The sequence below is a fragment of the Scomber japonicus genome, chromosome 20, assembly GCF_027409825.1.
Source record: "Scomber japonicus isolate fScoJap1 chromosome 20, fScoJap1.pri, whole genome shotgun sequence".
NCBI lineage: Eukaryota > Metazoa > Chordata > Actinopteri > Scombriformes > Scombridae > Scomber > Scomber japonicus.
The window spans coordinates 5,929,133-5,943,248 of record NC_070597.1 but is presented as its reverse complement, the minus strand read 5'-3'; the positions used below and the strand labels follow the sequence as shown (position 1 = coordinate 5,943,248).

Here is a 14,116-nt window from a genome sequence, read left to right as displayed (position 1 = left end):
ACGTTTATTAGCAGACTAGCAGGGCTAACGTTCATTAGCTGACTAGCATGGCATTTACAGAGAGTTAAAGATTTGTTGATTAAAAGTACTATTTTTATCATTTTTTTGCCAGAGCTGTCGTCTTCTTCGTCTTCTTCTTCGTTTCCGGCAGGCTAGATGCCTTGCGCCATTTTGCTGCCTCTCACTGGTGAATCATGGAAGTGCTTCAAAGACACACGCTCGCTACGTTATACAGTGACGTAATCGTGTGGAAAAGGGGTAAGTGAGGACTAGTATAAAACAAATATGAAGTCTTTAAAACTGTAAATCATGCATAGATATCTCTGTAAAGCCCCCAGATATAAATATAGGCCTAGATATGTGTATGATATCCCCCCTTCGATGCTGTAGTTTCACAGATGCTGATTACACGCTGTCATTTGGCTCCTGGCTTGAACAGCAGGAGTGAAATAAACCAGTAGTTGTGTATTGGCTCCTATCTGTCTGTCAGCTGGTCAGAAGGAGATATCTTAGTGTTACTGATAGTTGCACATTTATGGACCAACTGATTACTGAAAATTGATTCTTGGAAATCATTTGCTTATTATGTTTTATTATGTTTAAGCCTCTTTGGTTTTCCTTACTCCTGCTTTCTTTCTTCGGTTTTTGTCACTCCTCCATACTCCATACCTCCTTCTCATATTTATTCCCTGCTTCTCCACAGGACAGTAGCGGAAGATAAGGGGGCTCCCACAGTCCGGTAAGACCCAGGTGAACTTTGGGTCACGGGGGGTCAACGCTGTCAGACACAAGAGACTGATGGAGGGGCTTAATCCTGCCAGTGTCACGATGATGGATCAGATGGAAACACACACACACACACACAGGTTCTCACACACACACACACATACACACACACACACACACACACACACACACACACACATACACACACACACACACACACACACACACACACACAAATTCATGCACAAATATGTTTAGAAGCATGCAGACAGGAACATAAGATGACTTACTCTTTTTCAAACTCTAACTCACTTACATAACTCTGTATTTTTCTCTATTCTATACTATCTCTCTCACACTCAAACACACACACACACACACACACACACACACACTCGTACACACATACCCAGTGCTAGACTGACAGAAACAGGTTGTCGGGGCAGGGTGAGGGGAGATGTGACTCACGTCCAGCTCATTTATCTGCAATTTGCAGTGTGTGTATGATTAAGGCAGAGTTCACATATTCCCAAGACTCTCTCCAACAAACAGTTCTCAAGAATAGCAATAGCAGAAATGTTCACACACACACACACACACACACACACACACACACACACACACACACACACACACACACACACATACACAGACTATATTGTGCAATTCACTGATAAATAAAAGCTTAGCACTGCAGGTTTTATGTTGCTCTGAAATGAGTGAATAGTGCACTTTTGGGGACTATTTTCAGCTGCGGATGAATACACATTTGGTTTGCTAGTGAGTGTTTCAAGCAGCAGGATCAGGATGGTGCTGAGATGTTGGATTAATTCAATTTATTGTTAGTTTTGATCTTTTTTGAGGATTTCTTGACAACACACACAAAACAAATAGCCTTAGGAAGTATCCCTCTTCTCTTTATCTCTTATTTCATATCATTAAAACACTCTCTATCTCTTTCACTGACACACGTCCACATGCACTAATGACGTATATTTTCTCAGCACACACACACACACACACACACACACAGTCACACACACTAATTTATACCGACACACAGATGGCCCCTGCTCTGACCACAAATGTAGTGTAACCCCTGCTCCCTGCGGTGCGTTCAGGGCTCAGACTGCCAGTAAAAGCAAGGGATGCTTCATGGCTCAACAATTCGCTGGGTAAATGGAAAGGGTTTGGTGTGTGACCTCAAACACTCTCCTTTCTGTCTCTCTTTCTCTAGATTCACTTTCTCTTTTCTTTTTTTTTCTTTCATTTTCTGACCACTCCTAGCTTTGTTGGGTTTTAATCTGATTTTTCCTTTATCCTCTTTTTTATGTCATGTGTTTTTCTTTCTTTCCTTCCTTCAACTTTGGGGTTAGACATTTTGATCTTCTGTGCAAACGTTTTAAAACTAATTTCTCTCTCTATTTATTCAACTTTTTTCTATTTCCTGGATTGATTCTATGGCAACCAACGTGTACAAAAGTGGATCAAATTATATTTTAGTGTCCCCGGAGCTATAGCGAGTAATTACAGCTACTTTTTTACACTTTAAAAAAATAAAATTGTCTGAGATGTTTAAAGAACATTAAGATTTTCCCCTTGACTGACCCTTTTTTCTCTTTCTCGTGCACTCTGGCTATGACATACTCACCAGCAGAGGTATAAAACAAGTTTTCTCATTCTCTAAGGTGCACTTCTTAAATCTAATTTTTCCATGTTCCCTTTTCCCTTCTCATTTTCTGCTCTTCTTGTCTCCTCGTCTTTATCTCCTGATCTTGCTTTCTCTCTTTCTCCCCTCTCTCGGTGGAGGTGTGATCCACCTCCCCTTCTGTCTGAGGTCAGGAGCAAAGTGAGGACACAAGGAAGGCGAACCTCAGCTCAAAAATATGAGCAGTATGAAGAAAAACTGTGCATTTCTGTAAAGTCTGGTTCAGTGGGTTTATTGGGTAACGGATACGCTGAAATTGAGTCCAAACTTTGGTTTAGCCAAAAAGGTTTTAATGGTATTAGAGACATTACTTCATGGGGAAGTGGGTTCTATCGTGAGTAGCTTGCCGAGATTAAAAATCGGTGATCAGAAAATTGAATAATTACACCTTTGCGATGTGAGTGCTGTCACTGACAATTGCTACTGCTGCTTAATATCTCAGACATAATGAGTAAGAAGAGCTCCACACAGGAAACACAACACATTATTCAGAGTGAAAAAAAGGCACAACCTCCTCAGTGAGTGTTTTCAGTGAGAAAATATTAGCCTATATTTTTGAAATATGGCTCTGAAATTTCATATTGTGTTCCAGAGAAGTGAGAAAACCTCAAGAGGTGTGGAGAAGCCTGCACAGCCAATATCGAATCCAGTTCTCCTATCACCTCAGCGCTAAGGAAAGTCCAGCTAGGTGGATTGTGAGTGTGTAGCATTAACGCACACACGCACACACACACACACACACACAGTCACATACACTCACACTTTAAACAGCCATAAAAACAGAAAGAGAGAAATAAAGACTTTTTTAGATTGGAGAGGACAGGCAGGGATCAGGGGTGCAGAGGGAAAGGGTTAGGGTTAACTTTCCTCTAAAGGGTGTCAAAAAAGGAACTAAATTGGGTGTCAGAAAGCACTAAGGAGCTGAAATAAGTCGGGGTCCCCAGCTCCCATGTGGGTGGGTGCTTGCTTTTATATTTTACAGACAATGTCCCTTTAAAAAGCCCCACGTCTGGAAAGCCCATTAGATGTGCATATAAAATTTCCCCCGTGATTAATAGTTGATGAGGCAGGGTTGGTTGGAGGGTACTACCAACATGTGGCCGGCAGGGCTCCTCCTCTGCAATCTCACGTTACACTCCATAAACTTGCCACTCTTTCCCACCTATACGTTTAAAAAGGAGGAGGGCTCACTTGTCAAGAATGCCTTAGAAGAGTTGTGAAAACAGCCAGCCCGAGAAGGGGAGTCATGCAGTTGCGGATGCAGTTCTCCTACCAAGCCACAAGCCAGTCAGATCAGTCAGGGAGAGAGAGACAGAGAGAAAGTGTGTGAGAGTGTCTCAGGACCAGAGGCTCTAAAGGACGTCACACACACTCCCAGAGAGAGAGGGAAACACGCTGTCACAGGAAGGCGTCTATCCTCACGCGTTCTGGGCTGTGGAGGAGTCAACAGCCTCTGCCAGAAGTGAGTATTCCAGAGGTGGATGCAATGAAAACGATGATGTGCATTTAGTTCAGCTGCAGTGGATATTTCTCAAGAGTGACAAAGATAGTGATTTCCCACTTTTGACTTTCTTTCTGAGGAAGGGTTTTTTAACTTCCTCAGCACGGAGAAAAAGACTTTGTAATAAGACACTATTCAAGAGTGCGTGAAGTGTTTTCGCATCACCATGGATCAGCCAGCCAGCAGCTGCATGCGGAGCGCCCATCCCAGCAGCCCCATCTGGGGTTGCATGAGGAACCCTCACTCAGGGGTCCCAGGAGCCAATCTGCAATCGCCCTACCAGCAGGCCCCTTTCTCTCTGCACCAGAAGCCCGAGTTCCTGGCCTACACAGACTTCTCCAGCTCTTGCCTGGTGCCGACTGCGCCTCACGCAGCCTACCCCCGTGACGACAGACTGTACCAAGAGAGCCCTGGGGGTTATCAGAGAGTTGACTGGCAGTTCAACCCATGCGAGACGCGGGTGAGAGCGTCCGAGGCCTGCCCGCCAGTCGCCCCCGCAGTAGTAGGCGGCGGTGGGGTCGGGGGCGTGGGCGTAGGGCCCGAGCTGGACAGTGCAGGGGGAGAACGGCTGCCAGGGGCCGTGTCCGGATGCCTGGATGGAGAATATTCGCCCCAGAGCGTGGCATCGGCCGACTCTGACAAGAAGAGCTCCAATAAGAGGAAGAGAGATGTCACAGGTGAGTCAAGGCACACTGGGACAGATGGGAGTCAGATGAGAGTGTGTTGGGTTGTGAGAAAAGGAGAGCATCCAAAAAGGTTATCACAAGAGTCTTACAAAAGGAAATCATTCAGTAATAAAATGCATATTTGGAAGTATTAAAAATGATTTCCTTTTCTACTATACAGTGGTTTGTATGGTGGTGGAAATATATTGGAATATGTGAGGAAAGCTGCACATTTTTTGGTCTAGAAAAAAAGAAAACCTGATATTAATCCCTTCATGTATATTTTTGGACTAACATCTGCAAAAAAACAGATGCCATTGTTGCTCCATTAAACATTCAGCAAATATTCAGCATGTCAAAGTTAAGAATTTCCTACGTACCTTGTGCCACAGCTGGCACTGACACAGATTCTCGCTCTGCTTCCTCACCTAATTGGTCTTAAGGCAGCACTCTCACCAGATCGCTATGTGAAAGGTGAGTAGGTGACAAGACTTTTGTGTTCGAGACACATACTTTAAGTAGCAGTTGCATCCTCTTATTGTTCAAGGCCTTTCAAAAGCTTGAAATGATTAATGAGACTTGTGAACGTTTCATTGCGCCCCTGTATCCGTTGGAAATAGACCATTGTTTTATAACAGTATGGCCACGTTCAAGATGCCTGTAAAAAGGTGACATCAGGCGTCTGTGGGGAAAAGTCACAGGTGCTTCGGTCTGTGTCTCAAAAGCCAAATAAATCAGTCATTCTGCAGCCGTTTGTGAATCAGCATATGATTGTTAATTTCAGAATTTGTCCCAAAAACCAACAGAAGTCAGGTAAAAAGAATTGTTTGCATTGATTTTGAGTTTTTCAGAGTTTATTTCCATAATATCTTGCCACAAAAGAATAAATTAATGTGTCCATACATGTCTTTATGATAAGATTTGTGTTTTCAACATTGAAATAAGTAGCACTGTATGCTTTAGGATTACAGTGCAATCCAAGCTCCTATCATATGTCACCATTTCAAATAGGAAGCAAAAGTAATTGATATCCATGACAAACTAATTCCTAAAAGTTTCACACGCAACATTAACAGTGTGAGCAAAAGAAATGTTTATATTTAAGCTGAATTTATAGGTGTGAAAGTTTAAATATGTTGAATTTCACGCTTGCACAATGAAAATAAATCCACGTCCAACACATCTGGAGCTTTCACATTTCACTCTTCTAAAACTGAGGGAAATTACAGCCTGTTTACTTCATTTCTCTCACAAAGATAATGATATATGCAGCGAGACTGATACTCACACCTACATTATACACCTACTGACAAAGAAACACTTTCCAATAAATAACATTCCCACTGTGGGGAGAAACTCACACACCCTCTGGTAACACTTTATTTTTCTGTATACATTTTAAATGACATTTTGTTTGTGTGGAGAAAATTTCTGGCTCAGCATTTACAAATCTGAATGTTTACTTTAATCCACTTAGACTAGTTGATGGGTGGAGTTTGTTCATCATAACAGTTCAGATAGTGTCACATTAGACTCGACCCCAAGCACTTCACTGTGATTTGTCTAAACATAAAGGCCCATATCTCACCATAAAGACCACAAATAATTATTTGGAAATGTCTACAACAGACATGAGCCTAATTGAAGAGGAGGTGGGGGAGTAGAGACCCCCCTTCCCCCCCTTTTCTTACCTTATTGTAACCTCCGCTCACTACAGTGAAAACATGCCAGACCACGTCTGGTAAAATCACTTGCCTGTGAGCCCACTTTTTACATTCTTATCCATTGACATTTTCCTGTCGTTAAGCCGTAACACAATCTCCCACTGAGTGCATGCAACATGTCTGACCACTACATCAGTTCTTGGTTTCAGAAAAGAGCAGTTCAGTCTTGTATTGACTAGCTGGTAGAAGCGCATATATTAGGAAAATGTCCTGAAGGCATTCTTATTACAGACAGAGCTGCTATACAGTCTGCTTGTGTCTGTGTGTATTTATACAGATATGGAAATGTGGCGCACTCACAGTGATGTTTCCAAAAGCCTTAATTCAACCTGGCATCTAATATTGACTTCTGAAGTCTGTAAAAGTAAAAGTTTGACCAGTAATTTATGTCTATTTTTTATTATATGTAATTATTTATGACTGGTCTTTTTATTTTGTATTATTATTATTTTATTGAACTGTCTGAAATTTCTAGTAAATTGAGAACAAAAACATCTACAAAAACTTTTATTATAAAATCTAACATTAACACCATTTTGACCCCTAACTTAATATTTGTTAGCAGAACATAAACACTTAATAATAAATGGTTATAAACACTCTGTAATGTAATATCAGATATACATACTTTCTTTGTAACATAATGTTATTAATGTGTTTGTCAACCATCAGAATTCATTTTGACACATCCACAGCTGCTTTATGAACAGTTAATAAATGCTTTATAACAATATATAATGCTTTATAACATAACTGTATAATTACACCCATAAACAAATCTTATAATGTGTTCTAAAACATTTATCAACTTCCATAGGGAGGTTCATGAGTGTTAATATATATGTTCTAAACTCACAAAGTCAATTTATTATATATAATAATGATGTTAAATGATGTAATCGAGCCTTCATGCATGCATATATAAGCAGTTATACTTATTAAAATGTCCTTATATCTGCTTGTGACTACAGTATAGTGTCGTAGTGTGGTATAAACTGTCTATTAATCAATTACTACTAATAAATGCTAATAGGGGGTTAAATAAAGTGTCACCAATAAAACATCCAACTCATTATGAAATCATGGCTCCCACTCGTACACACACAAATTATGCAATCAATCAAACATGTAATTTTCGCCAAGAGGGTTTTTTGTTGTTTTTGCTTTTTTTGCTTTTAAGGCAGTCGTTAATTTATAACAGCTTTAATTCAGTCCTGATGAGGAGAAAGTACTTTGGCACAATGCACACACAAAAAAAAGGCACCAAATGCTGTTGTCTTTGGGACCCTGCTGGGTGCAGAAGCCTTCTCCCCGCGAGTTTACGGCCTCTGGCTGTGCAGGATATTTATTGGGGGTCTGTTTAGTGAGAGCCAGAATGTGCCCTGCCAGGTGTTCAGTCTAACTAAAACCTGCTCCAGACCCAGACCTGCTGATGAGGTCAGGCAGTGTCGGCAGAGCGTCAGTAATGACACTTCAACAACAATAAGATGGTTTTTGCAGCATGACACATTTCATACTCTATGGCAGCTCTCTGTTTTTTTTTTTAATGTTTTTATGCACACATAAGCAAGTATGCACAACCTCAGACTACACACATGCACACATTATGTCCTGGTCTGCCCAGTCAGTCACATCTGGCCCAGGTACTGCAGTCCATTTCACATTCTGGCTCCATGCTCTGGCAAGCACCAAGCAAAACTTCTCACTTTGACAAATTAGAAACATTTTCTAGAGATTACATCAGCTGCTAGTGTCGCTACCAATGCACAATTATTACCCAGACTCATTCCCTTTAATACACGAGGGAGATTTTTTTTTTTTTTAACTGAAAATCAAATCTTTTTAAAACTACCTTCCATTAATATTTATCCTGGTGAAGGAGCTCTTAAATTTTTTACCATTTCCTAGAAAATATAAAGGTAGACACATCCATGAATCTTTGCACTAACAGCTAACTGCACTACTTTTGTTTAGTGTTTAGTGAAAGCTGGGATAATTGAGCTTGATGGCAGTAGTAGTTGAAATCACATTTTACCATTTGACCCTCACAGCTGACATAGAGACATCGCAGACTGATGTACGTACGTATTTGCTGTCATGTAGAGATGAGTTAATGTGAGTCTCTCTTGAGTGCTCCGGAGGGAAATCTTCTTTAACACACACACACACACACACTTACACTCACATACACACGTAGCACTCGGACCTGGACACATCCGCACCTTTGTTCTTTTGTTAGAGGCTTTAACGATGTTCCGCTGCATTCCTCTCCTAACTCAGTCCCTCTGTGGCCGGTTTGGTGGCCCCTGCCCTCCACCGATTTGTTCTCACACACACAACCATGAATAAATGCACTAATCTCCACTTACATGTGCCTTTTAGACGTGAGCAGACAAATAAAAGCGGACAGGCTAAAATACACACATGCAAATGAATGTACACGCCGTACACTGGAATACAGGTGGATAGATCTCGTATAAACTCAACTCAGGGTGGTCTCTTTTTTAAAGTGATGGTTTTTGGTGTTTACTATATGAGGGGGCCTCCCACTAAAGTGTCTTTGGAGTTGTGGTTTGTTGGTTAGAAAGGTCCTTAAGGTCTGGTTAATAGTCAACTAGAGCCTGGTCACAAAATGAGTGGAGAGCTAATTCAAATCAGATTAGCTGTGTATACAATGAAAGCAGACCTGAGGATATATCCACTCTAATAAAGAAAGGAAATATTGGGTTTTTTCATTCTGCACCCCTCATTGCAAATATGGTAAGACTATTTTCCATTTAACCGGAACCAGCTTTGATAATAATAATAGTTTCAGGCAAATGGGGTGAGCAGACAAAACCACAAAAGCACAAAATGCATTTCTTTTTTTTTTTTCCTTTTCCAGATATCCAGGAGTCCAGTTTTAAGGTGGACTCCAGCTGCAAGGCCAGGAAAGAGCGCACGGCGTTCACCAAGGAGCAGCTGAGAGAGCTGGAAGCTGAATTCACCCACCATAACTACCTGACCAGGCTCCGCCGCTACGAGATCGCCGTCAACCTGGACCTCACAGAGAGACAGGTACGACAAGGAAAAATATTATAGTTATCTCTTGTCTTATCTTATATGATGTCATTTTTTGAAAATCTCTGAAATTATCACATTTCTTTTAAAAAATCAGAATCAGTCGAAAAAAGGATTTAAAGTGAAATATTAGAGACTGTAACGGGTATTTTTGAGAGAAGGTCATAACAGTCTTTTTTTTAATTTCTACTTAAGTCACTATATTTATATAACGCCAAATCACAAGAGAAGTTATTTCAGGACGCTTTTCACAAAGAGACCCAAAATTCCCCCATGAGCACGCAAGGAAAAACTCCCCTTTAACGGGAAGAAACCTCAAGGAGAACTGGGCTCTAGGTGGGCGACCATCTGCCTTGACCGTTCGGGTTGAGAGAAGAAAGAGGGAGGGGGAGAAAGAGAGAGTGAGAGAGAGTGAGAGAGAGAGAGTGACAGAGAAGCAACAATAATAACAATAAAATAATATTCCTACTACTTTTTAGGCTTTTCTCAAATAAGGAATTTCTAGGAGTTTTACCAAAAAATAGAAAGATAAACACCATAAAATGTTCTATTTTTAGTCATTTTACGAAGACAGAGAGAGAAACACCACAGAATCTTTCAATATTCTGAATTTTCCCCCCAAAAAAGAAAAGAAAATAGAGATAAAACCACAACAACTTCAAATTTCAAGCATTCAATATTATTTTAAAAGAAACAAAAAAATTTAAAAAAACAAGAAAAACAAACAAATCTTCCAACAAGGTAATCATCTCTTATTTAAAGTGGACAGAAACCACAGTATAAACCCCTCTCCTTCCGCCATATAGGAATAATGCATAAATATCGTATTAAAATTACAATGAACAGCTTTTTCCTGAATATTTTTCATCCTGTGGTTCAAGCAGAATGACATGCAGCTTTTACGAGTGGGCGGCGAGTCCAGACTTGATGAAATCGGGCTAACATGTGTAGATGCTGCTGGATAAAACCCCAGTCTGCCTGTCAAAGCCCAGTGTCCCAGCTCCTCCTAATGAGGCCACGGTGCCACAGTGACCACACATACTGCCGTCTGCTCCTAAATGTATTTCCCAGACCTCTGGAACACACACACACACACACACACACACACACACACATACACACACGCACACACATGCACGCACACACACATTCACACAGCCAGGTTCCATCTTCACACAGCTCCCACTGCAACTCTCTGACTTTTTCCAACTCATCCTACATGCTTTGGCCTTTTGCCGTCCTTTCAATCAGTCACGATGAGCAGACGAACTTGGCGATGATGAGGAGGGGGGCTTCAGTATGTGGGAACAGATTTATCTGAGTCCCAGGGTTGTATGGGGTGGGATGGGGTGGGGTGGGGTGAAGGGGGAAGCTGGGTGGGATGTGCAGAGGTCACCCAAAGCTTCCCTGACCTCAGATGCTCAGCTGAAGCAGTGCAGAGGTTAGATGGTCGCAGAGAAAGAAATAGAGCTTTGAGTTGCTAGAATCTTCCTACACAGTGAATTTCAATCGAAGATGTTAGTATATCGGGGCTGTCCAGTGGAAAACTCTCCAAAATGTCAAAATAAAGGATTTATTTTTATTTTTATTTGATACTGAAGAAGGAGAAATTTGTCAAAAGGTGCTTTAAAATCTTGAAACTTGAAAAATAAATCACAAGTGGTGGAAGAAGTAGTAGAGTAGTAGTAAAAGTGCCACTTTCAAAATTGTATTAAAAGTATCAAAAGTAAAATGACTCATTACCCATCATGCAATGTGTTATATTTGTAATGTGTATATATATGTATGAATGAAATACTTAACCATTAATATGTCATTTACATTTTAATGCTGTCAAAGTGGAGCTGATTTAAACTACTTTACTAGATAGTTTAATCTATTTTATATGCAATTTATTCATCTGCAAAATAACTAGTAATTATTATATAAATGTGTTGGAGAAAAAAGTACAGTATTCCCTCTGAAATGTAATGAAGTAGAGGTTTAAAGTAAGATAAAATTAGATTACTCACATGCAATTTTAAATCCAAAAAAAAAAAACTTGATTTCAATCCCTAAAAAATCACCAAATGCTGAATTATATGCATCAACTCCAGTACAGTCATCAGCACTGACTAGAGCTGACTATGAGGTTGTTATTGTAGCCATGACGACGAGGACATCTAACCTTAACAAAGTAGAAATTTGGATCTAAACCATGAACTTTCCTTTAAACCTAATCAAGTTTCGTCCGTGCCTAAACCAACACTTCACCGCAGCGTTGTCACGTCCAAAACTGATAAATAAACGATGACATAAATCCCATCGTGCTGATATGTCTGTGTGTCGATCCGGAGCGCCCCCCCGGCCAATGACCTACTTTGTCGTTTAATTTGGAAGACGTGTAGACCCTAAAACATCTTAAGTGACAACGGCGAACACAGACTTTCTCCCCTCTGTTGTTTTTTTAAGTCCTTTTCCCTGTAATTTTCTTTCACTCTCAGGAAGTGTGTGCTTTTACTTGCTATTCTTGGCTTGGCGGTTAAGTCATGATATCATGCTAATTTCAGAACAGCACAATGATACAGATGAGTACGGCTCACACAGAGTAAACTTACATCCTGTGTAGGCTGACATCCTGATAGCTGACTCCTTTTGACCAACTGTCAATATGATACTCTCTGCCTGCATTCGGAGAGATTTTTAAGCCAAGTACTTTGCACCGACTATTCATGCTCCTTGCAAGGCCAATGCAAAACTGAGCCAATTTATATACTGCACAGGGAGATTTGAGGGGGATTATTTGTCAATTTTTCTGCTGACTGTCTTGCGCATTTTGTTAAAAAAAATAAAATAGAAATTGCAAAATAGACAGAAAAGTTTTAGTGATCCTGTTTCAAGTTCAATTGCGTGGAAAAGTGTTTCCTGTGTGAGTGTTATCTTCTATAGAGACATACTGTCTTCATGCTGAGGTTTTTTGTACTGGTATTAAAGGTGCAGTGTGTTGAATTTAGTAGCATCTAGCAGAAGAGACGTGGCAGAAATGGAATAAAACAATCAATTTTTCATTTATTTATTTAAAGGTTTAGAAATCAGGGACAATGCACATTAATAAAACATTTTAACAAAATGTAAACATGCCAGGATTAGCCAAAAGGCTATTTTACATCTGCTGTCCCTGGACTGATGTTAAATAGTCACCCTAAAAGAATGTAAAAAGATTTAGTTTTAGGCATACAAATAATACTTTAAAAAATTAGAAGATTAAATCTGAAAAGAAAAGTAAAAGAAAAAAACAATACAAAAATCCATCCTTACACACACAAGCTAACAAAGACTCAGCTCAAGCTAGCAGACCACAAGCAAGCAGGACATAGACAATAAAAACATATATAAAAAGCCAATTAATAAACTGACAGACAACATGACGGATGGCATCACATCATGGGATTATGCACTAATTAAAACATACTTATGAATTAGTGTGTTTTAGTTTCCCTAGAATGAGCCCTTTATATCTACATAGGGAGCGGGTCCTCTTCCACAGAGCTCGCCATGTTTCTACTGTAGCCCAGAATGGACAAACCAAATACTGAATCTAGAGCGGAGTCTTTTGTATGTTTCACAAGTTTTGCAGCCATCACCGATTCTCCTACACACAATCCACAACCTCACCACTAGATGCCACTAAATCTTACACACTGGTCCTTTAATGGTTATATACTGCAAATAATGGTTATTTGCATTATTCATTCATCCAATGATTTTTGCTGAGATGTGAGAAAATAGCAAAAAAGACAATGTCACTTAGTCATAAAAGATACCAAAGATACACAATTAGGGGAAAAACTAATTTGAGAGGCTAAAACTGGTGAATTTTTGTTATTTTTGCTTAAAAAATATTGAAGATTATCTGCAAAAGTAGCATATTAATGTTTCAGTGAATTAATAAACTATTTATTTTGAATTACTGCAAACAAGGAAACACTAAGAGGCAAACAGTCTGAGACAAATTTAGCTTCAAACTATTCATGTACGACATTGCATAAGACCACTAAATTAAATTGTTACAATGAAGAGCACATTTTAAAAATTAGTCTCTGTCAACACTGACGCATATCCTAACGTAGAGTTTCCTTTGTTTCTCTCTTCGACAGGTGAAAGTGTGGTTCCAGAACAGGAGGATGAAGTGGAAGCGAGTGAAAGGAGGACAGTCATCTTCACCCAACGACCTGGAAAATGACGACATAGACTCTGCTGCCTCGCCCACCTCTGAATGAACAAGAAGGGGCCAGGCGCTGTGAAAAAGGAGACGCGGATGTCTCTCGGAGAAAAAAAAAGAAAAAAGGACGACTGGACAACTGGACACCAGTGCAGCACAGTGCAAACCTCCGCTTATTTCTATGGAAAGGAATCAAATAATTTTAAAGACTTTTTCTTTTTTTTTTAAATTCCTATGCAGAAAAAGACTGGGCATCTCCTTTTGTTGTTTTCTATTGTAAATAGTTGATTGATGTCCATAATGAACTGCTTTTTTTTTTTTTTTTTTTTTTTGATAAACCAATGATAAATATTCTGTTTTGAGAGGCCTCCTCCTCTTAATGCAATGACTCTGGTTACATATTAGAGACGATGACAAAAATGGCAAGTCTATGGTCATTGTAGATCAGTGACGACGTCCTCACAGCAGCTCTAAGGCCAGTGATGACATTTCAGACCATGATGTGATTGTGGTTGAGTGCACCCCCCCACC

At 40.0% G+C, this 14,116-nt stretch overlaps 1 protein-coding gene across 1 annotated transcript; it reads left to right on the top strand.

Moving 5' to 3' along the window:
* The first annotated feature begins 3,609 nt into the window (after positions 1-3,609).
* meox1 (mesenchyme homeobox 1) lies at positions 3,610-13,693 on the top strand. Its single transcript, XM_053341723.1, has 3 exons — positions 3,610-4,612; positions 9,209-9,381; positions 13,521-13,693. Exons 1-3 carry the CDS (start codon positions 4,102-4,104, stop codon positions 13,641-13,643), a joined length of 807 nt encoding a protein of 268 aa, XP_053197698.1. The 5' UTR covers positions 3,610-4,101; the 3' UTR covers positions 13,644-13,693.
* Positions 13,694-14,116: the final 423 nt, after the last annotated feature.